Raw genomic sequence first — 24,407 nt, forward strand, 5'->3', positions numbered from 1 at the left:
TATTTCAATTTTCAATTACCCCAATACTATATTATATCATTTCTATAATTTCCGGATGACCTATTATCACTTAATTTCTCAAATAATATATTCCCGAATAATATTATTTAAAATTTACCAAATAATAAATATATTTTATTTAAAAAAAAAATTCCAAATAAAAATATTATTTTATCTTTTCCAAATAAGATACTTCATGCACGCATCTAAAAAAAAAGAAAATGCAAATTATATATATATATATATATATTAATTACTCATTAATTAAATATATACATTAATCAATAATTTAATAAATAAAATTTATCATTAATACTTTTTAATAAAAAAGTAATATATAAAAAAAAAACTTTTAAATAAAATAAAATTTATAAACTCCATATTTTTTTATAACCTAAAAATAGAGGTTAAACTTTAATTTTTTTTTTTTGTTTTACAAAAAAGACTACCTACGTGGGCTCCCTTCCAAAGGGAAAGGCTGTGGAGAGCTGTGTGGAGGCCACACCATGGCTCCATAGCCTAGCTCCTCCCTTGGTAGCCCAAGGCGTGAGGTTGGGGTTGAGCCTGGGCTCCCCCACCTCACGTAAAACAATATTTTATTGTTATTTTTTTTTTCATTTTCAAATCGTCAAACATATATATGCATTTTTTAATTTTTTTTTATAATCTCAGACAAAACACCAAATGAAATATACTCAGAAATTTTCTAAGACAAAACAAAGAATGAATTTAATCAATCTAAAACAAAACATTTTCATTCCCAGGCAACCCATTCTGGCGAAATTTTTCCAACATAACCCCAAATAAAATAAAAATAAAATAAAACTCCAAGTTCTAAATAATATACAGTCTCTCGCAAAGACTAAATTAAATTTCCAAAATGACCAAGATTAACAAATATTAAATTTTTTTTTCCAGAATGATCATGATTTTCTAAATGGAAGAATTTGTTGAATGACCATCCAAATAAGCAAATTTTGGGCATAAAGAAGATCATTTCTCATACAATGATTTCCCCAAACTGCTAGCCCCAAAACAAATTCCCAAATAAAAGAAAACTTAAATCAGAGAACACCCATTGGAGATTTTAAACAATATTTTTTCATGAACAATCATTCCCCAATATTTCCAATATTTGATTCTAGAAAAACAAGCACAATACAAGCATAAATCAAAGAGATGCATCTGAATCCTACCTCATCTCGCATTCCTGGCAAGATCTGATGAAGAGCCCCAACCTGCACTTCAAGAAATCCTTCTCCTCCCAAAATCCCCAAATTTTCACCATCCAAAAATATTTTCTAAAAAAATATTTTCCAAAAATCAACCCCCAATTTTTTTTTCAAACCTAGGTTAAATGGAAGAATATTTGACCTAATCTCTTATTTTTGAATTTAAACACTTTCTTTTAAATAAAATGAAAAAAAAAACCATTCTTTTCAAACTATACAAATATTCTAAACTTGCTTTTCTAATTAAAAATCAAAATGTTTCTCTCCCTCATTTAATTTTTAATTTTCTCAATATTAACAAAGCTAACATTTATATTTCAAAATATTAATGAGGGTAAAATATTTTTAATTAAAATAAAATCCCAAAATCAATCTTTCACACACTATATATATATATATATATATATATTAAACTTGCTTTTCTAATTAAAATTGATTTTCTTAAATAATTAAAATTAACTTTTCTATTCCAAAATGCAAAAGAGATTAAATTATTTCTATTTCGAATAAATTTAAATCTTTCCTTTCAAAATGCATAAACTAAATAAATTCATTTTTCAAAATTAACCATTAAATTGAACTTGCTACAAAAATAAATAGAGCTATCTTTTTAATTAACGATTGATCACATAAAAGAACCCTATTTAATTTAGTTCCTCAATTACTAATGCGTAAATGAACACATTAAACTCAAATTAAATACTTAGGATTAAATACTCAATTTTACCACATGCAAAGCACACAACCCAAGAAAGCCAACCAAATACATGACCCGCAAACCCAAACAAAAAGCTGACGGACCACCGACGACGCTCACTTGAGCATGACTAGGGTAAAATGAGGGTTTTACAACCACCTAATCCAAATTCTAAGGACCAAAGAGGTACAATCCAACTTGCAAATCCAGGCGGAGACGAACCTCGCACCCATGCGGTACTGTACCTGAAGTCTCCTGCAACCAAGAGTCATACATGCATACATATATATACTTAATGAAAGTGTTAGCCCAAGATCAATAACACGAAATAGGAGAACTAATAAACTTGCATATGAATTGGTGTGAAAACTACATGACTATAACACTATAATATGATAAACTAACCAAGGTCAAACTGAGATTAGAAATTGATTAGGGCAGGGGTACTACAACTAGATCTTCTAACTTACACAAAACTTATCACTAGATGCCACAAACCTGGAATAAGGTAAATTGTATATCTACAACACATCTCCAAGATCCACAAAGAAAAATACTTAACTAAAATAATCCGCCAACCAAAACACTGTACACTCTGCCAGATACATTGTTCTCATCGGACCTCACCAATACTTGATCAATCTACAATCAATCTTTCGGAATGGTAAAATTATGAAGTGCGGATGCCGGAACTGATATGAGTTGCCATCAATGACAACATCTCAATATACATGTAGTGTCTCTTGCCAACATTTGAATCCTAGTGATTAGTGAAAAATGGTGGGAATCAACAAATTTGATTTAAAAATAAATATATTTTGTTCTCAATCTTAGAAGCTTGGGATCATTCTTGAGTGTGACAAATTGAACCAAGACATGGAGATGAAATCATAAAGTTGAAAAGAAATGCATGAAAATGTGAGTTGATAATGAAGCACGCATATAAAAAGTAGGTGTATATGGCACTAGAATATCATCAAATATATGGAAAAGTGTGAAGGTGAATTAAGGAAGGACCGGATACAGAGAGGCTATGGTTTCCCCAGAAGCGTGCCAACTCAACTGATTCAGAAGCTGGGGCAAAATTATTGTCGGGTAGGAATAAAAGATCCAATCCAAAAGGCTGGGTTTGGTCCGACCACCCATGCGGGCAGGCGAGACAATAAGTCAGGTCTCGTCCCTCAATCCGAGGTAGGAGAAGGTATGAATGGAACGGCAACTGACGATTCCCTGGGGGGAGGGAATCGTCAGTTGTATCGGAGTGGGAGGGAAACCAATTGATAGAACAGCTGATCGTCCGGGGAAGCAGGGTGGGCCCCGGCCTATATCCTCAACATTTCCCACCCCGCCTATAGAATGGTAGGGGGCCCAGAACCACAATAAAATGTCCGGGAGAAGCTATGCCAGGGGTGGGTGGGAGGCAATAGTTGGTGGAGCGCGTAGGGGAGAAGGTGGCATTCCACTGGCAACTAGAATTCCCCCCACCCTTTCATAGTCCGGTGCCGCGAGGAGATATTGGCGGATGGCTGGATACCAAATCTTTACCACTTGCACCTATCGCACTTTTCCCATCCCCCATGGGAGCAAAGACTATACGAGGCGGATAGAGATCAGCTAATACTTTCGATCGGGGGGTATGATGGACGAAAGATCCCCTCCTCGCGAACCTTAGCACATGAACCCAAACTAAATGAGAATCCAAGAATATGCAAATTTCACCATTATAATAATAAATTATAAACATAAGAAATTAACATAGATATCTTAAATATATCTATCTAAAATCTACCACCACCTATAAATCTAGTGATACATTAAATATATAACATAAATTAGATAAATATTTATATCTATAATTTTTTAAATACATATTTTAAAATATCTATATTATTTTTTAATATAACCATTCTCTTATAAAAATTATACTGAAGCAATAAATAATATTTTTTAATTACTTCCACCAAACTAATAAACAATCTATAAAACCAAGAACCTAAGTTGGTGGACAGACATACCAATCAAATGAATGCTATTTATGTCTGAAATCAACATGGCTGGTTTATATCATAAATGCGTAGTTAATTTTCCCAAAGAAAACCCGATCCCCACCGTTGATATGCTGCAACTAGAATTTCAGCAACCCACTTTTCCATCTATCGTCATCCTTGATTTGACTTTGTTCTCATCAAGGTAAACAAAAAAATAAAACAAAACAAATTTGTACAATCTTCCAAATCATACGCAAAAACATTTGGGATTTTGTTTTAAGCAAAACGAACATATGGGTGTTTATGCCAGTGCCGCTTAAGTGATAGCTAGTGAAACATGGGCTCAGCGCTGTCCAACCCAATTTCATCTGCAAGTGTGGGGGTAAATTCGAACTCAGCACCTGCGTTTGAGTGGCAATGGCAAACTGATGATTTGCTGTGGCGTTCATACAGCGAGGAGTGCAGTGCTGCCATGGAGGCGGCACGCTTGGAAGGGCGCTCCTTCCTTGAGATCAAGGCGTTCCCGGCTTCGACTCGCACGCACTTGATTTTCTTTCAGCAGCAACAACTTCGCCAGGTCGGTTTCAAACTCTTTTTTATCCGTTCTTTCCAAATATTTTCTGAATTTGTTTGACTTCTCCACTTTAAAGCTCTAGAAGACCTAGTGAAATGTTGTTAAAAGTGCCAGCTTAATGAAATGAAAGCATTTAATAGGACCAAGCTGTTTATGGAACCTTAGGATAGAAGCAATGTTGCTTTGGGCACACGCACCTTATTGGGGCCAACCCGGTTGTGCCTATTTGGTATCTATTTCTTTTATAATATGGATCTTTTGCTATGAATCTTGATCAAGTAATCTGTTGTTCGTGACAATCAAGGAATCAATGTTCAATGTACGAGTATATTTGATCTAGCTCTTCTTGTAAGCTGGACATTCTGTAATGTAGTGACACTCCATTTCAATCAACTTTATAGTGAAAAAATAGCATGTTCTATCATCCGCCTTCTGGTCTCACACTTAGGATGATGTAAGCTAGCCTTTAGCTGAGCTTTTAACATTTTTGCTTTCCATTTTATTTATGATCTGATATATTCTTTGTACTTATGGTCACATGTAAGATTGAATTCCCTTTTTTCCTCTCAAGCTGCTTTGCCCACATGATTGTTTGGACTTATAAAAACAAATAAAAAAATGATTGTTTGGATTTTCTCATATATTTTTTGATTTCTGCATTGGCATTTGGACACTCTTACATGCAACAGCCCATTTACTCATCCGCTTGGTATTTTGTTTCATTAACATGCTCATTCTTTGACAAATTTTTTTCTCCATTGCTATCTTGTGCCAAGAATATGATTCCATGCACTCTAGAATCTTTAGGTAACTTAACATATGGATCACAGCTGATGCCTCCAATGTAAACACACTTGCTCAGCTAATATGAGCTCGAATGGAACTGATGTTTTTGTTTTGAAACTACTGTATTTTAATATTTTTCGGTACATCTTTTAATTTTGCTGTTTCAGTACTGATGTGTTGCTGCCTCAAAATTCACAACCATAGAGCACCGTTGGCATAGCAAGCAACCCAAATAGGATCCTCTTGGAGTTCCAATCCCATAATTCTACATTTTTATATCTGTTTTGTAGTAAGTATACCATCCCCCTTGTATCCTTATTTTGTTTTGGAATTCTTCTAGTTGAGTTTGTTGTGAATGTCAAGACCAAGATACTTATATTTATTGACCACTTGCAAAGGACTCCTTCAAATACAAAGTTTATTTCTTTTTTCTTACTTCTTAGTGTAGTGATCATGACTTTGGTTTTGTTGGTATTTACTTGCACCCCTACCTTTGATAAAACAATTCTAGAGCTCTCAAGTGTAATCTTTGGTTATGTGCTATTTTTTCCATTAAGATAAAGTTATTTGTATATAGGAGCAACTTTATTGCATAGCTGACCAAATGGATGCTTCCACCTCCATACTTGTCTATTCATGCCTTTGATTTGTCTATGTATAGCCCAAACAAAGTAAGGGATAGCAGACATCCTTGCTTGACCTTGATGTCATTCGTAAAGAATTTGGATAAATCTTTCGTTGTTCTAATTTTTTCTCAAACCTTATCATAAAGCCTATGGACAGCTTCCTTGTGCTATCTTATAAATTCCCAACTCTTCTATTTTGCTCCAGAGTTTGCTTCTAGGAACAATATTAAACACCTTATTGAAATCATCAGAGTAAAAAAAATAAACTCTTCCCCTTGATTTTCCCTTACCTTTTCAATAAAGCATCTAAGAGACCACATTGATCAATTGTGGAGTATTTTGGCTTGAAACTTGCTTTCCCATTCTCCCTCTTTCTTGCATTTTCTGCCCAATCACTAATTTTGCACTCTACCATAATCCTAAAGAGTTTCAGCTTTCCAAAAAGAGGCTTAATCATTATAGTATGATAGTTTGATGGGTTGTGGACATCTCCACTTTGTTGATATATGATAGCCTCGGTAAGATAAATGATTGAATGAGAGATAAATGAAGTCTCTCATTCAATCATCTATCTCATCAATAGACTATGATAAGACTTTAGTTATCATTCCTTTATCTGATGATTATTATAATCACTCTACGATATGTTATGTTCGGTTTTTTCTTATATCAATAATCATATAGATATTCACATATATATGATCTTGCTGTGATCGTATTCTTCAATTTATATATATATAAACTTGCATGCAAATTCCGATCAACATCGGGTTCTTAACCAATGCCTAACTACCGATTAATATCGGTTGCAAATCGTAAAGCACAGAATACCGATTGGTATTGGTTTTACTTGTTAATTATATGCACATCGATTGGTATCGGTTAAACGCGATTATGGTTGAAGAGGTGCGATCAAGTAATATCTTGATCGGTCATGTCTAATAGACATGACCGGTCAAGGTATTGCTTGATCCTCCTTATTGGCATATATATATATATATATCGATTGGTGATTGTGAGAAGAACATTGAAATTTATAAATGCTCCTTCTCCATCTGCAACTACCAGATAATAATTAGATTTATTATATTGTGAATTAACATATACTTGAAAAGAAAAATAACCTTGAATATAACTTGCACCTTGAATTGAAAATTGAAATACATTTACATGGTATCAGAGCCAAGTTAAATCGAACCTGAGGCTATTCAATTTTGTGGAAAATTCAAGACAAGCATATATTCAACATCACATTTTTCCAAATGGCTAGCACTATCAGAGTCGAAGATAGACTTGGAGGAGGCAATGACTTCTTAGCATGAAAGTTCAGAATTAAGATGATTCTAAGAGAAAATAAAGTTGAATCATTTGTAAAAACTGATACTACAGAACTTGAGACTGAACCTGACAAAGCAACTTGGATAGAGGGAAATGAAAAGGCCATCAAAATTGTTGGTTGAAAATTTTGTACACTTGGGAAAATATACAAAATTGTGGTCTCAACCATAGCACACAAGTAAAAACTCTCCTAATTAAGGGAAGGCTCCCCCTATCTAACTACAACTTGGAAAATAAAATGGGATGGGACAGCAATCTTTCTTCTTTTTTCAAGAAAGACAATATCCTTTTCTCTTCACAGAAAAGGATAGCTATTGAATAACAACAGTAACCACTTTCAAGTGAAATAAGAGAAAGGAAATGAAGTTTCCTGAAAGTGCAAAGACTTCCGTCACTTCTTTCGGGACGGGACAGCAATATCAAGCTCAAAGACTTGACTATTGAAAGTCCTATCTACTCTTTGCTATACTAAATTTTTACAACGAATAAAAGATAACAGCTCAAAGACCGGAATAATCTATTCTTTCAACACAAAGACAAGAACTAATGCAAGCTCAAAGACTTGCTACTATTTCTTATCAAACAGTAATTTTTCCTCAAGAATAGATGCAAGCTCAAAGACTTGCTGCTCCTTCTAGAGATTTTCCTATTTTAATTAATCTTCTCTACTTGCAGCTCAAAGACTTCAAATCAGATTGGACTAAGCTCCTTTAGAAACACTTTGCATAGAAGAAATAAAAGATTCAAACTCAAACATGTAGCTCAAAGACTCAAAACTTGAGTAGTCCTTTATTATTCTTCAAAAACTTTCAATCCACATACATAAGCTCAAAGACTTCTTGCTGTAAATTTGGCAGAGTTTTTGCTTGCTTTCCAAAAGATGATAATTACAATGGACTGCTCAAGATTTATAGAAGAGTCTTGAGAAAAAGGTGGGAGGATCCTAACTAACTTGAGAGATTCTCTCAACCACCAAGACTCATTCAATAACTAACTGAGACTTCATTAACTAACTAAAAGTTACTCCAACTAACTAAGACTTATTCCAACTACAGTCCTAATTGGACACAACTTGTAGTTGATTCACATGTAATTATAAAAGCGCAAGTAATGTGTAACTTGCATTTTACAAAAAATACTTTTACATGCAACTTGTCAAAACTAAATTACAACTAAAGATTACAAAAGAGGGAAAATTCAACTAAGTGTTGAAAAACACTTAAGTTGCATTTTGTGAAGACACAAATCCTTGAAATTTTCGGATGCTCGCTTGTAGTTCCTCAGGATTTGGTTCATGGGTGTTCTTGGCAACAACCATAGTCTTCACAATAGTGTCGTGACAGCGGAGGAGCGCGGAATTGTTTTTATCCAGGATAGACTGGATTTCATGCAGAAAGGCTTGGTGTTTCATCAATGCTTGAATTGAAGCTGCCGAGAATTGTTCGCTCCTCCATTATGAATCCTCATCTGTAAATCAGCAAGAACTTCTTCTTCTGGAATTAGCTCTCCATCCCGACTTACTATATTGCAAGAGGCCCTTTCACAATGTGAGACAATACCTCGGTAAACTTCATCCCGGAATCTCCTCGCATCACCGATCTCCTCAATGAGGGATTTAAGAACAAGGGTCTTGTTTTCCATGAGTTCTTCAAATTCCAAGTACATGACCCTGGAAAAGATGATGGCGTGCTCCTGCAAAATACTCAGCTGTTGTTGGGGCATGGTACGCCAGATTGTCAGACTTTTCTCAACACTTTCCAGATTCTTTTTGAAAGTGTTAGAAGTCTGATCCAGTTTCTCCTCAATGGTTTCCAACTTAGACATTATTTGAAAAATGTCTTTCATTACTTGTACACATTGATCATGAAGCTGATCAACCCAGGAATCCAGTGCTTGTACTTTCTGAGCAGCCCTTTCCACTCCACGAATCGATTCTTGGGAACCAGAAGAACCTATGGAGTTACTCCCTTCAGCAACAGGTTTTATGATTTTATGAATGGCTGCCATAAGCTGTCGGTTTTCCTCTTCTAGCTTGTCTTTCTTCGTAAAAAGATCATCACACCTTTGCACCAATGAAGCAACAGAAAACTGAGCATCATGTTTAATGACCTCATGTGTTTGCTTGCCCAACTCTATCCTTGTAACCTTATAATCAGTAGCTGACATTTCATCAAGTGGCTTATCTGCAATAGGTTCCACAATTTCAGCTACTTTCATCTTGTTGCTATCAACAGTTACCCTAGAGATAGTCTTGGCCTTCTTAACAACTTTGGATCTGGACTGTTTGAGTTGTTAGTAGTCAAAGGCATCAGGTGAGATCTCTTGCTTCTTTCTTTTCGGGGTGAAAGAACTAAGCCATGGAGGCAAAGTTATCAACTCACTTCCAGTAGTAGCCGTAGGCAAAGGAGAAGCAGTTTCTGTTTGAATTACCGTGGTCACCCTGGGAGGAATATCAGTTGGAACAGAGACCATGGTTTGCTCAGTTACCAATGGGCATGAAGATTGCCTCATGAATTCTTCAAAACCAGAAGTGGAAGTATCAATTTCTGATAACTGAATGCAAGTGGGATTATCTTCAGGAACTTTCAACACACTTTCTTGTTGTCGATCAGGAGAAGGCTCGTATGCTGAAATGGGAACTGCATTCTGAGGAGACTCATCTACGAGCAAATCAGGAGGAGAAAGAGGCGTCTCAATGGAAACTGGAGGAATGACCTCATGAGGCGAGTCTGAAACTAGAGACTTAGGAGCATCGTCAGATTGCTGCCCCTCTTCTGGATTATCCAGATCGATCACCTGAACATGGAATCGTGATTTCTCCTTCCCACGAATAGTCGTCTCCTCAGGAGGAAGCACTACTGCACAACTGACTCGTAACTTGATCCTTGTGTCCGAAGATGAAGTACCCTCCTTGTTATCAATCTGAATCTCAGATTTCCGTCCAAGAGGCCCCGTAGAATCATCTTCTTTACCAACCTTGATTTTGATAAGTCTAACAACATTACTTTTCAGCCATGCGTTAGTGTTGGCCAAGATAGGCTGAAATCTGTCAAGGATGGAAATGCCCTCGTGTGACCATTGGATCAAAGGAAGTGGAGCTTCCTCAACCCTCCGTGAAGTGTATTCAGGATCAAGTATATGCCCGTCATCAATCATCCCTTGTGGGATATCCGCCAAGTTCAAGTCAACAATTTGCTCAACAGTGAGCCTGCAGTAATCCATCTTCAAAACTTCGGCTTCTGTGCGGAGATCTACCCAAATGTCTTCAATACGATGAACATGCACAAAAGATTTCTTGATCTTCTCCTTTATACCTCTATAATCAAAATCAGCTCTAGGTTTGAACCTTTTAAGCTTGATTTCCTGCAATTCAGCCTCCATGGCCTTAGCCTTCATAGATGTGACAGGGGAGTATCGACCAATTTTCAATGGGTTTGTGGTAGAGATCCCCATTCCAACCTTGTGTCTAGCAGACTGAAAAGTATGAACAGCCATGATCTGTCTTCCCAACTCCATAAGAATTATCTTATTGGTTGGGTATCTTGGAAGCATGTATGGTTGACCATCATAACATCCAATCCTCATATAGGTGAAGGTGGGAAATTGCAGGAACAAACACCCATACTCAGACACCTTGACCCATGCCTCATCTGATACTCTTTTGTTCCCGAGATCCATGTCAAATTGACACATGAAATATCCGAAGAATGCATCTTGGACCCTTCTAAAATGCAGTCTGCTGGGTTTCAATGGCAACTGGTCATAATATTCCCAAACTGGTATAAGCGAGCGATCACCCTTGGTAGAAAGACCTGGAAAGTGTCTAAGTGATGCTGCTAAATATACCAAATAAGAATTCATGAAGAAGGTCATGGTGGTAGGAACTGCTGCAAGTTGTTTGCACAAGGCATCGCTGATGACTTCACCCCATGAAATGTGATGTGACTGTCGTATGAACATAATGAATTGATACATCCATGGCTCAAAGACATTGGAATGCTCAAGGCCATCATCCTGTTGAGAAAAGTGATGGTGTCTCCTATCTCCCATTTGAAATCACAACGGTACAACTTTGCCCACCTTGAGAAGGAAGGTCGTGGCTCTTGGATCCACCTATTGATGTGCTGCTTGCAATCTTTTTCCCTCTTTATGTAGTATTCTGCTACACTTTCTTTGGTGATTTCCATATAAACAGGTGCAGGAGGTATTTTGAAGACCTTCTTGATTGTATCCGCATCAAGACGAATTATAGCTTCACCATCATCATTTTTGATGACTCTTGATTCCTTGTCAAAATGATGGGCGCATGCAAGAACAAACTCAGGTTCTAGGGCAGCCACTGGGAAGGAAGATGCATGATGGATATGGCTGTCCAACAGCCGCTGCAAGTTATTATCCTGTGGATCTTCTACCCTGTTGATGAATTCTGCCATATCAACGTGCCCTATCTCCGTGTCTCTGATGCGATCCAAAGGAGAAGAAACCCGGGAAGGTGCAACCTCATTCTGATATTTGTCATATTTGTATTTCATTTTCTTTGGAGTTGGAGATGCCGGCAAATCTGACATTGATTGTGAACCTGGAATGCTATGATGAAGACTTAAAAGAGTTAAGGCAACATCATAGTCAGCTGCAAATATCATTCTTCCTTCTTCAAATGGGTAAAACTTTGATTTTTGAATTTCACGATTTTGAGAGAGGAAGAGGGGAAATATGTAGAAATGGGAAAATCTTGACTTTGACCAATTTCGGATCTTGGGAGAATTTTCGCAAGTATACAAGTTGGAAAGGACATACATGCAATCGGGGTTTTAAAACCCGAATACAAGTACACTTGTAAATTCGAAAATGGAGAAATGGATGAAAAATGAGATTTTGACTTGCGGGAAATGATGGAAATGGAAAGTACGGATATGGGGAACATGAATGGATAGAAATGGGAAAATCCGAGAAGGTCATTTTCATGAAAATGGGAAGAACTCTTCGACATGTAATCCGGTTTTTAAAACCCGAATTTGCAAGGGAGGGGTATTTCACACTTTTCAACTTGGAATTTTAACCAAAAATGGTTAAATTCCTTAACCGTAGGGGAAGAACAAGAATTTCCAGCGAACTTGTAATCGAGATTAAAAATCCCGAATACAAGTAAAGAGGGAATTTTGGGAAGAACAATGCAATTCAAAAATTGCATACCAAGGGGAAGATTTCTTTTACAAAAACCAATTTTTGGGGGAAGAACAACACATGCCAAAAATGCAACTAAGAACGAAAATTAAGAAAACAAGAAAATAACAAAATGAAGGAAAGAAAGGAAAGAGAACATACCTTTCTTAATAATGCAAAATGCTTCTCCAATAATGCAACAATTCTTGGAATGAAGAAGCAAAACCGGAAAAAAGGAGCAATCCGTAATGCCAAACCCTTATCACGTTTTTTGCAAAAATGCCCCAAATTGATCAATGTAGCAGCAATCCCAAATTTGGATGATCAAATTGCCAATGAGAGAGCACGCCTAAAAGGATTGGAGCAAAACGCCTAAGGAGGAAGTAGAAGAAATGATGATTTGTGCTTGCAAAGAGTAGCCAAAGGAGTCACGTGGAAAAAATGTGGCCATCATTTGCATCTTTAATGGCATCATTTAATAGCTTAAAACTCCTCCCAAACTCCACGCCTAGGTGGAAAAGGGCAAAACGATTTAGGAGAGTGGAGTTTGTTGAAGTTTTAAACCCTCAAAAAGTGGCATTTATGAAAAATGTGGTTGCTGTTTTAAGGCAAAAAACCAGTAATATATCCTCCAAATGCGACGAAAGGTGTCCAAGAATGCATGAAAATAGGATGCAAACCAAAACGCCTCCTTCCTCCAACAATCTTTCCACAAAATTTGCCTTGAAATGGTCAAAAATCGTTTTTCCTTGCATTTCGGGTTTTTTGGAGCAAAAGACAAGTTCGAAATGCATAAGGGAATGAAAATCAGGTTTTTTAAAACAAATAACAAGTTCTAAAATTCACTTTTTCACTCACTAAGCCAAAATCGGGTTTTTTGAACCAAATAGCAAGTTTTATTTTTCACTTTTTCACTTACAAGGCAAATTCGGGTTTTTTTAACCAAATGACAAGTTTTATTTTTCACTTTTTCACTTGCCAAGCCAAAATCGGGTTTTTTTGGACAAATGACAAGTTTAAAATTGTCAAAAATGCACTTGCAAGGCAAAATCGGGTTTTTTGGAGCAAACTACAAGTTTTAAAAACTTGTAAAAGGGAAATAAAATCCCTACAACAAGTTAGAAATACATGCACACATGTAATGGGGATTTAAAATCCCTATTACATGTAAAAACCATTAAAGTAGGGGTTTTTTGAGCCAAAAAATCCCTATTTTAACTAAACATGACCAAAAAACAATTAAAAATAACAAAAGAAGGAAGGAAAATTTAAAACAAATTGCAAGTAACATCTTTTAATAAAAATGCACATGTAATAAGCTAAAAATTCCCCTACAAAAACCCAAAACAATGAATATCATTAAAACTTGCAGTTTGAAGAAAATTCTCCACCTGCAGTCGGGGTTTTAAAACCCGAAATTGAAGGAAAGACATAGCAAACGAACCCAGAATTTGACGAAATTCGAAACGTAGTTCGAGGATAGACTGATGATTAAGCCAGTCCAAGGATTCGTCAAAATTTTGCCTCGGGAAGTGTGCCATAGAGTAAATTTTTTCATTTTTTCACAAAAATTTTAACGTAGTGGTCCTTCATTTTTGGAAACAAAAATGAGGACAACAAAAATCATAGTTGATGGGGTGAGGAATAATATTATGCCCATCATAAAGAAACATGAAACGACCTACAACATGTTCAAAGCACTTGAAGATGCATTTGAGATATCCAATGCAAGTAGAACCTTGGCTTTAAAGAGAGAAATAAATCATATAGCTATGATCAAAGGGGAGTCAGTGAATGCCTACTTCATGCGGATATCAGCCCTAAGGGATGAGCTAGCAACCCTTGAATATGAGATCCAAAGCAAAGAATTAACACTCATTGCTCTAGATGGGTTGCCTAGTATATGGGAAACATTCGTCCAAGGCATCAGTGCAAGGGATAAATTTCCAAAGTTTGAAAGGCTAAAGGCAGACTGTCTCCAAGAAGAATCAAGGTTAAATAAGAAAGGGATCAAACAAAAGAATATAGATGAAGATCTTCAAGTCCTAAATACAAACTCCAATAAGAAAAGCAAGCAGAAACAATTTAGGAAGAGGAAAGGTCGTCATGGCAAGAACACCTTCAAGAAGGATCTTTCACAGATTCAATGTTACAGATGTGACAAATTCGGACACTATGTTGCCAAATGTTTGGAAAGAGCCAAAGAACAAGCCAAATTTGCCAAAGCAAGAAAATCTTAAGGGGAAGATGACTCCGAGAAGTATGTACTTTACTCAGCACTTACAAACCAAGCATCAAACAAGGTTAACTCCTGGGTGATCGACAGTGGCTCATCCAGACACATTACATGGTTTAGAGAAGTGCTAGACTCCATGATAGAGGAGAATGATGAGGAAGTGACTATCAAAGATGACTCCACACATCGAGTTAGAGGAGTTGGAACCTGCACCATCAAACTGAAGTCAGGTGTATCATTGCAACTTAAAGGAGTACTATATGCCCCAGGCATCAAGAGAAATCTAGTCTCCATATCAGCACTAGAGGATAATGGGTACAGAGTGACCTTCATGGACAACAGAGTGTTGGCTTGGCCAAAGAATTCATCTATCAAGAAAGCTAAAACCATTGGTTAAAGACAAGGCTACTTGTATGAGTTGTGCACAGAGCCCAACCTAGCCTTAATCCGTGAAACTACAGATGCTAATGTAGTTTGGCATAGAAGACTAGGTCACCTGAATTTTAGAGCTTTATCATCAATGGGAAACCTTGTCACAGGCCTACCTAAGTTAAAGCAATATCATTCAGGGGCATGCAAGGGATGTGCCCTAGGTAAAAATGCTAAGGGTGTTTTTCAAAATAGTACTAGGAAAACAAGCAAAGTTTTAGAGTTAGTTCATTCTAATGTATGTGGACCTATGTCTGTACCTTCTTTAGGGGAATTTTTGTATTATGTAATATTTGTTGATGACTACTTTAGGAAAACTTGGATCTACTTTCTAAAATGTAAAGAATCAGAAGAGATCCTTAATAGGTTTAAGGAATTTAAATTACTAACAGAAAACTACTCAGGAAATAAAATTAAAACCTTAAGAACTGACAATGGGGGGGAATACACCTCAGATGTGTTTAAAGATTTTTGTAAAAATGTTGGGATTAAGAGGGAGCTTATTATACCTTATAATCCTCAACAAAATGGGGTAGTTGAGAGGAAAAATAGGACAATTGTAGAAGCTGCCAAAGCCATGATTCTTGATCAAAATCTAAATACCAATCTTTGGGCAGAAGCAACCAGCACTGCTGTATATATACAAAATAGATGTCCTCACTCCCATCTTGAAGATAAAACCCCTGAGGAAGTCTTTACTAAAACAAAGCCAGATATCAGCCACCTTAGAATATTTGGGTGTCCTGTCTATATTCATGTACCTAAGGAGAAAAGATTAAAATTAGAGCCTTCTGGAAAAAGGGGAATACTTGTAGGATATAGTGAAACCTCCAGGGCCTACAGAATCTATATACCTGGTTAGAGGAATATTGAACTGAGTAGGGATGTAATCTTTGAAGAAGACTTAGCCTTCAAAAGAGTCCAAAGCTCAATAGAACCTGAAGTCTATATCCCTACCCCTAGCATAGATGAAGACCTTGCTCCTGAGCTTCAGAGGGAGAGTCTTGAGGAAAATGAAGGTGAAACTCAAAACCCACCTAGAGAAAATTTCAAGAAAAAACCACTATGGGCCACCAAAACTGTAGAAGAAGCTCAGAAGTATGCTGCCCCTTCAGGAACCTTCAAAGAAAGCAAAAGGCCTAACAAACTAACCAACTACGTTGCTCTCATGAATGATCTTTCAAAAGTTGAACCTACTAATGTATCAGATGCACGTAAACATCAAGTATGCAAGAATGCCATGTCTGAGGAATACCAATCCATTATGAAAAATGATGTTTGGGAGATTGTTCCTAGGCCAGCTGGAAAATCTGTTGTCACCTGCAAATGGCTCTTCAAAATCAAACATGCTACAAATGGCAGCATTGAGAAGCACAAGGCTAGATTTGTAGCCAGAGGGTTCTCACAAAAGGAAGGAATTGACTATGAAGAAACCTTTGCACTTGTAGCCAGATATACCTCAGTAAGAACAGTCTTAACCATTGCAGCAGCAAAAGGATGGAAAGTACATCAGATGGATGTAAAGACAACATTTCTTAATGGAGAGATTACATAAGAAGTATACCTAGAGCAACTTGAAGGGTTTGAGATTCATGATGTAGAATCTCATGTATGTAAACTCAAGAAAGCTCTTTATGGGCTTAAATAGGCTCCCAGGGCCTGGTATGAAAGAATTGACATTTATCTCTCAGGGCTAGGCTTCTCAAAGAATGATGCAGATCCAAATCTCTACTATAAGCAAGACAAAGGTGATATGCTGATATTGATTTTATATGTTGATGACTTGTTAATTACAGGGAAAGATCACCTCATAGATCAGTGTAAGAAAGACCTTGCTAAAGAATTTGACATGAAGGACTTGGGACTCCTTCATTACTTCCTAGGTTTGGAAGTATGGCAGAATTCTGATGGCATTATACGAAACCAGGGTAAATATACCTTGGACATTTTGAAGAAATTTGGAATGCTAAATTGCAGACCCATGACCTCTCCAATGGAAACAAACCTTCATAAACTTAATGAAGCAGCAGCAGAATCACAACCCTCAGATCCTACTCTATACAGACAAATGATTGGGTCCCTGATGTATCTTGTAAATATGAGACCAGATATCTGTCATGCAGTTAATGCCTTAAGTGAGTTTATGTGTGAACCAAAGGAGATACACCTGGTAGCAGTAAAACATATCATGAGATATCTACAAGGTACCCTACAACTTGGTCTCAAATATGAGAGAGTTGAACTAGATTTACACGGATTCACAGATTCAGATTGGGCTGGAAGTGTAACTGACAGGAAAAGCACTTCAGGATGCTGTTTCAGTTTAGGTTCAACCATGATATCCTGGATTAGCAGAAAACAGTCATCAGTAGCACAGAGTTCCATTGAGACTGAATACATTGCAGCCTCCATGGCTTCTCGAGAGGCAGTATGGCTTAGGAAGCTGCTTGTGGGGTTATTCGGTGAACCAATGAAGCCTACAGTTATTCATTGCGACAACCAAAGTTGTATAAAACTTTCAGTGAATCCGGTGTTTCATGACAGATCCAAACATATTGAGATTCCATATCATTATGTACGAGACATGGTAGATAGGAATGTGATCCAGTTGGAATACATTTGTACATGAGATCATTCTTACCAAACCACTTTCAAGGGTGAAAGTTGATCACTTTAGAAAAGGTCTTGGTATGATTGAAATTTAACTTGCTTTGTACTCCTATACGTATTAAGATGTTTTATGTGTAAACTTCTTTGTCATGTTAGGACTTTTATGGGTTTAACCCCCTGTGTTCATGTCTAAGAGGTGACGATCTCTCAGATAATGATCACTTGTATGTAGACATTATAAGGTGACGATCATATGATGTTCAAACCAGTTATCATGTTGGATCTCTTGTATGCCATGGATGTGCCATGATTGTGTTGTGGTAAAACATTTGGATAAAATGTTAGTGCACATACCACAACTTGGATAAGTTGAGAACTTAACTATTCTCATGTGCTTGCAATACTGATATCACGTGCTTAGGTGATATCTTGTCATCACAAGTTGATGTGATGAACGTTTGTATCATGCGTTTAGGTGATACTTCATGTCATGTGCTTAGGTGATGTGATTTCTTGTATCAGATGATTGATGATACTTCATGTCACATGTCTAGGTGATATGATCCCCTAGAGAGTAAGATTATGTAAGGAATACTGACCATCATGAGAAATGTGATGCTAGATATGTTGTCTTTCATTTATCTTCCCTAGCTAAGAGGGAGTGTTGATACATGATAGAGGGAGTGTTGATACATGATAGCCTCGGTAAGATAAATGATTGAATGAGAGATAAATGAAGTCTCTCATTCAATCATCTATCTCATTGATAGACTATGATAAGACTTCAGTTATCATTCCTTTATCTGATGATTATTATAATCACTCTACGATATGTTATGTTCGGTTTTTTCTTATATCAATAATCATATAGATATTCACATATATGCGATCTTGCTGTGATCGTATTCTTCGATTTATATATATATATAAACTTGCATGCAAATTCCGATCAACATCGGGTTCTTAACCAATGCCTAACTACCGATTAATATCGGTTGCAAATCGTAAAGCACAGAATACCGATTGGTATCGGTTTTACTTGTTAATTATATGCACATCGATTGGTATCGGTTAAACGCGATTATGGTTGAAGAGGTGTGATCAAGTAATATCTTGGACATGACCGGTCAAGCTATTGCTTGATCCTCCTTATTGGCATATATATATATATATATATATATATATATATATATATATCAATCGGTGATTGTGAGAAGAACATCGAAATTTATAAATGCTCCTTATCCATCTGCAACATACCAGATAATAATCAGATTTATTATATTGTGAATTAACATATACTTGAAAAGAAAAATAACCTTGAATATAACTTGCACCTTGAATTGAAAATTGAAATACATTTACACACTTTAGAGGAGAGGAATGGTGACGTTGATTGTCCAATTTGTTGAAGATCCATTATGAATGACTTCATTCAATATGCTTTTGATGTGTCGTGTGAGGGCTACGAAGCACCACTTTAGGTGTTCTACTTGTAAACTATTTATGTGATTCACTTTACCCACTACTAGATTTTCAATTTCTTTTCAATATCCGTTGTGGAGAAGAGCTTAGCCATTGTATTATTTACTAGGGGGATGTCTTTATCTTGGTCTCACTTGTACAATTTTGCATATTCTAGCTATTTAAAGTTTGTGAAATTATTCTCTACAGGTGTACTATTTTGCTGCAAGTCCCTCCAAAATTCTCTAAGATTATGCCCCAAGAGAAATTGGTTCCTTTCTCCTTGTTCACATGTACTCTTCTTCTTTAGATCTCACTAGCTGTTCATAAAACTTTGTACTTTTCTTCTCCTTTACCAAGTTCTTCATCATTCTCTTTGCTGCCTTGCAATCTTCATCATACCACAGGTTTGTTGGAAAAATACTTTTGTTGCCTCTCTTAGGTCTGGATCTTTTGCATGGAATGAATGCTTTGTGAATTACCATTATCAAAGTATCTTTGCCCATTCTGCTTCAATTTATATCAAATATTTTGATATCTTTTGTTTCTTGTAGCTATTTTTCAAGCAATGTCCTAAAATATATTTGGTTCTTATGTGTCATAAGGATTGAGCTTCAAGGAGATATTTTCTTTGATTTTGGTGGGGCTTATCTCATTGTTGGTTATTTCATTACATGTGTTGCGTTATGAACAAAATTTATTTTTGTAGTACAGTTCTCCCCTTCTACCTCCATTAGATTTGGCATAATTCTTTGCAAGCAAATAACATCATCAACCAAGCTTTTCCCATTGTATGTTTGACATGTGATATTCCGTGATTTTGACCATATTTTTATGACATTATGTATGCTAAAATCATAAAGGCTGCATAACCCCAACAAGTCTACTCCATACCACATGATACCCCCTTTTCTATCTTGGTAGACCCTTTCCCATTTTTAAGCTTCTTATTTCCCTAAACATTCAGTTTGCGTTTCACCCCATCTTCATTTCTAATGTAAAGAGCTTGATTATTTTTTGTTCTTGCAATAAAGTCTTTTGTTAAAATGGCCTTGCTCGTGGTTCTGTAAATTGATACACCCCTTTTTAGTGCTGAATATGGTTACTCATTGCCTAGATTCTTTTTCTTATATGATTTTGAACCATGGGGTGTGAAGTAACATGCAACAAGACAAATTATATATTCTTTGTCTGTTGCCTTCATTCATATGTATTGATTACATGGATCTTTGTTTTCTACCTTTTTGATTCCTCCTGATGATTGGCGTACTAGAATTGTTCATTCTCGTGCCCTTAGCTACTTTATGTTAATTCATTCCACATTGAAACCTTCTTCTAACCTTCAAAGATCAGAACTTTGCAGCACTCATGTTTATGTGTTTCAACTTAGGAAATGATGTCCCTTCCATCTGCTATGGGTCTTAAGCCAAGACCTCTCCTCCTAGGGTAGCCTTTGCAATTCCAGCTTACGATTGGAAGGTGTTATCTGGGGTCTCGTCTTCCTATTTATTGTGTGTCGATTTGTCATTGAACTAGGCTTTCCCCTTATATAACTACATTTCATTTCTTGTATTTCTTGTTGTTACGACTTTCTTCCACTCCTTTCTTCTAGTTATATCGGGATTAAATATTTATGTACGTAAGATTGTGTGCCTTCGATAAACCTATTGTTTTTTGATAGTTTGTTCTTATTCTCTATGTTTTTCAGGATTACTTTGACATTCCAATTTCTTCTTCCCTTTACCATTCTTCGAATTCTACTTGCTTGATGGGTATGTTGTGCCCATTGAAGTTTGTTTACTAGAAATTCTTTTATTAGCTTTTTGGTGTTCTTGCCTTCCCTGTGTTCTTTTGCAGTTCTATCATGTTAGTTTCTTTTTTCCCACATCTGCTATTTGACTTGCTTCTTATCTTTGTTTTTTCTATTGGTTTTTCTACTAGTTTGTAATGTCCCCATTTTTGGAGTAAGAGTAATTAATTAATTTAATTAGTTAAGTTGTCCAAATTATTGATATTTCTTATGGATAGCTTAATTAATTATTTTAATTAATATTATTAAGTTAATTATTTATAAAGTTATCAAATAAATTAAAAATTAAAAGATGACTTTATATTTAATTAATTTAATAAAGTGACTTAATTTAATATTTTATCATAAAGTCACTTAAGTGAAATAATATTAAATTAATATTATTTCTAGAAGCTTCTGGATGATGGATTGAAAAAAAGTATAAAAGGAGGTTAATCTCAGCTTCTAATCAGCTTGGAAATTGATTTTGATATTGATTGGGTTTTGTGGAACCAAGGGGTTTCTGCAGATCTTTGTCATTGGGAACGAAAACTCCCATTGATAGCAAACTGAGGGAGTGAAAGATTTCTCGAGGGGTTGCAGCTGAGAGTGGGGGATAATCTGAGTCCTTCACATTGTGCAAATGGAGTTCATGTGAATCTCATGGTAGACATCTTTGTGCTATTTTCAGTCCATCCATATTTGTCATATTGGTGGATTGATTCTTATTGGAAAAGATAGGCGATTTCACTAGAAGACCAATTGAAGGTGGAATTGGGAGATAGCTGCTTGTGGAGTAGGTCTGAAACAAATTGGGCTCCATCCTTCATTCCCACAACTTTGCCATTATCACTTCGCTGAAGCTCCAGGACCTTCACTTGAGGTCAGCACTAGCCTTGGGAGCATAAGGCGATACATCATAGAAGGCTTTTGAAGGGTAATAAGTGTAGTTGCAGGTGTATTAACTGGTCTGAAACATAATGGGACTGCAACCACCATTGATACGATTTTGCTGATTTTTCCTTGAATGAGCATCGAACTCAGCATTTGGGAATAGTGCTTTGCTTGGAGAAGGACAGGGATCACTTTCAGGATTAGAGAGAAGAGTTTGGAGCTAGAGATTAATTATCATCAGATCTTATGACAGCAGCAGGGGCGATCTGGAGCTAGAGATTAATTATTATCAGATCTTATGACAGCAGCAGGGGCGATTTGAAGAGAGGGTTGATTTTGCTCATTGGAGGCTCCAAAACTTGTGATATTGCTTGCTTCTTCAAATTCAAGACTAGGCAATTCTTATCAGGTTCTTTTGGCATCACTATCTCCTTGTATTTCTCAGTTAGATGTATATGTCCATGGCTGCCATGTATCTTCAGACTTTCTGAGAAAACCTTTGATTAATTGTTAAGTGTTTGGGGATTGATTGGATCATTGTAAAAACTCATTTGATTCATATATCAGGAGTAATAAGTTTGCAAATCATTTGCTCATTGACTAATGGTTTGATGCCAACTGTTTGATGAAATTACAGTCATCTATAGGTGTGTGGTTTTGTATCCAAATTTGTGTACTTGCATTGAAAATTAGTTGCATAATCATACTAGGGGGTTTTGCTACCATTAAGTAGTTGCTTCTAAGTCATACTTTGATGAAAACTTGTGGTTGATGCCTTTGAAAACAAGTCTGAAACTCTGAAACAGTCATACAGCCTAACACGCAAGTTATAGAATCTGCATAACATCCAGATTGACAGCCAACTCTTTGTAAATATTCCTTGCATATTCAGTCTATCAACTGCAGGGGATATTTCATAGTTGTGCCTGAGACTTGGCCTCTTCAAATTGTTCCTTCAGCTTAGTTTCTATAATCTCCACATTTGCCATTGCTGATTAGATCTCTTTGATATGTGGGATGTCTCTTGTTTCAGCTTCTTTAGACATATTTTCTCTTTTGGCTTGGTTGAACTCCTATGTTATGGTCAAAGGCGCTTGTTGACTTGTTTCCATGGTGTTTTGCAATTTGTTTTCTTGATCCTTAGGTAACTTATTTTCTTGTGTTCAACTTCTAGTTGGCTACCATTCTCTTGTATCTTGTTGTCCTTCAATTGCTCCTTTGACTCTATGGTATCAAATATTCCCTATAGACAGCAATAGGGAAATCTTTGTAATTGATTTGATTTATTTCAATTGCAACCATCGGAAAAAATTACAAATGCTGATAAATGATCTTGGAAAGACAATTTCAGAATTATAAATGATAATCGTGCACTCATAAGGTTCCATACAACTATATAGATTGCTGATCTGACTGATATGATGCAAAAGCCTTAAACTCTTTGAAACAACAATAATTGCTTCTGTGTGGTGATGATAATGATGGTTATGTTACCCCGAGTTTCCGGGATGGGGACAGGAGGGGACGGGGACGACAGGGGATGGCGGGACGAGTTTTCGGGACGACAATTATTTTTGCCAATTTTGGAGACAACGGGGGATGACAAAGGGGATGGCTATATAAAATATAGGGAAAATTTAAAATATATTAGGGAAATTTTAAATATTCATATGAAAAATAGATAAAACATGTATATATACATTATATTCATATGAAAACATGGATAAAGCATGTATATGTACATTATAGAACCTTAACATAACACGTTTGTGTTCAAAATGCATTGTCAATACTCAATATGCATTTATAATTCAGAATTCATTGTCAATATGCCAGCACTTGTTTGCATGTAGTTCATCGTTTCTTTTTGGTTGGAAGATATTTTGATCGTATTCCATTACTATTATGGCCTACAACTGCTTCTTTATGCACTACCAGGTTTTGGGTGTTTGTGAAACTCATTACCAAGCTGTTATTCATATTTCTGAGTGCTTTGGGCTATGATTCAGACCTGTTTACCTTTCATATAAGTGAAAATTACCTAATCAAAATTACCTCCCAAAAATTTATTAAATGTCTGATCTGTAAATATAATGCAACATGCCTTCCAAAATGTGGGCAACCAGTAGATTTGAATATGTAATAACTTATTTATTGAAATAAACTGAACAAAAATGACAACCATCAATATTTCACTCTCAAAATACAGTCAATCCCTCATCCTAGAAATGTACTATTGCTGAGGTGTGGGGACCACAAAAAGAAATAAAAAAATGTGTTTTTTTAAAGCATATTAGCCTTTTTTTAATTTTTAAATGTGCTGGGAAAAGGGGGACCGCTGCCCGTCCCCAAGACGATTAGGGGACGTTAGAGGCGTCCCCAATCGTCCAAGGGATGGGGGGACGTCCCCTTTGAGAATCATCGCTGTCCCCAAGTTTTCGGGACATTTCCCCCAAGTTTTGCAATTTTGGGAACGGCGGGGGGACGTCCCCAAGTCCCTGAAACGTCCCCGCTACGGGGACGGGGGATTTTAGCCCGAGGACACGTCCCCGGGTTACGTAGGATGGTACGACATTGGCTA

At 36.4% G+C, this 24,407-nt stretch overlaps 1 protein-coding gene across 1 annotated transcript in view; it reads left to right on the forward strand.

Moving 5' to 3' along the window:
* The first annotated feature begins 4,037 nt into the window (after positions 1-4,037).
* Positions 4,038-24,407, forward strand: part of LOC131040903 (uncharacterized) — a 124,408-nt gene continuing 104,038 nt past the window's right edge. The window contains exon 1 of the mRNA XM_057973858.2: positions 4,038-4,494. Coding sequence (XP_057829841.2) covers positions 4,255-4,494 — 240 coding nt within the window. The 5' untranslated portion in view covers positions 4,038-4,254. The remainder of the gene's footprint in view (positions 4,495-24,407) is intronic.

This window comes from Cryptomeria japonica, chromosome 10 (genome assembly GCF_030272615.1).
Source record: "Cryptomeria japonica chromosome 10, Sugi_1.0, whole genome shotgun sequence".
Taxonomy (NCBI): Eukaryota; Viridiplantae; Streptophyta; class Pinopsida; order Cupressales; family Cupressaceae; genus Cryptomeria; species Cryptomeria japonica.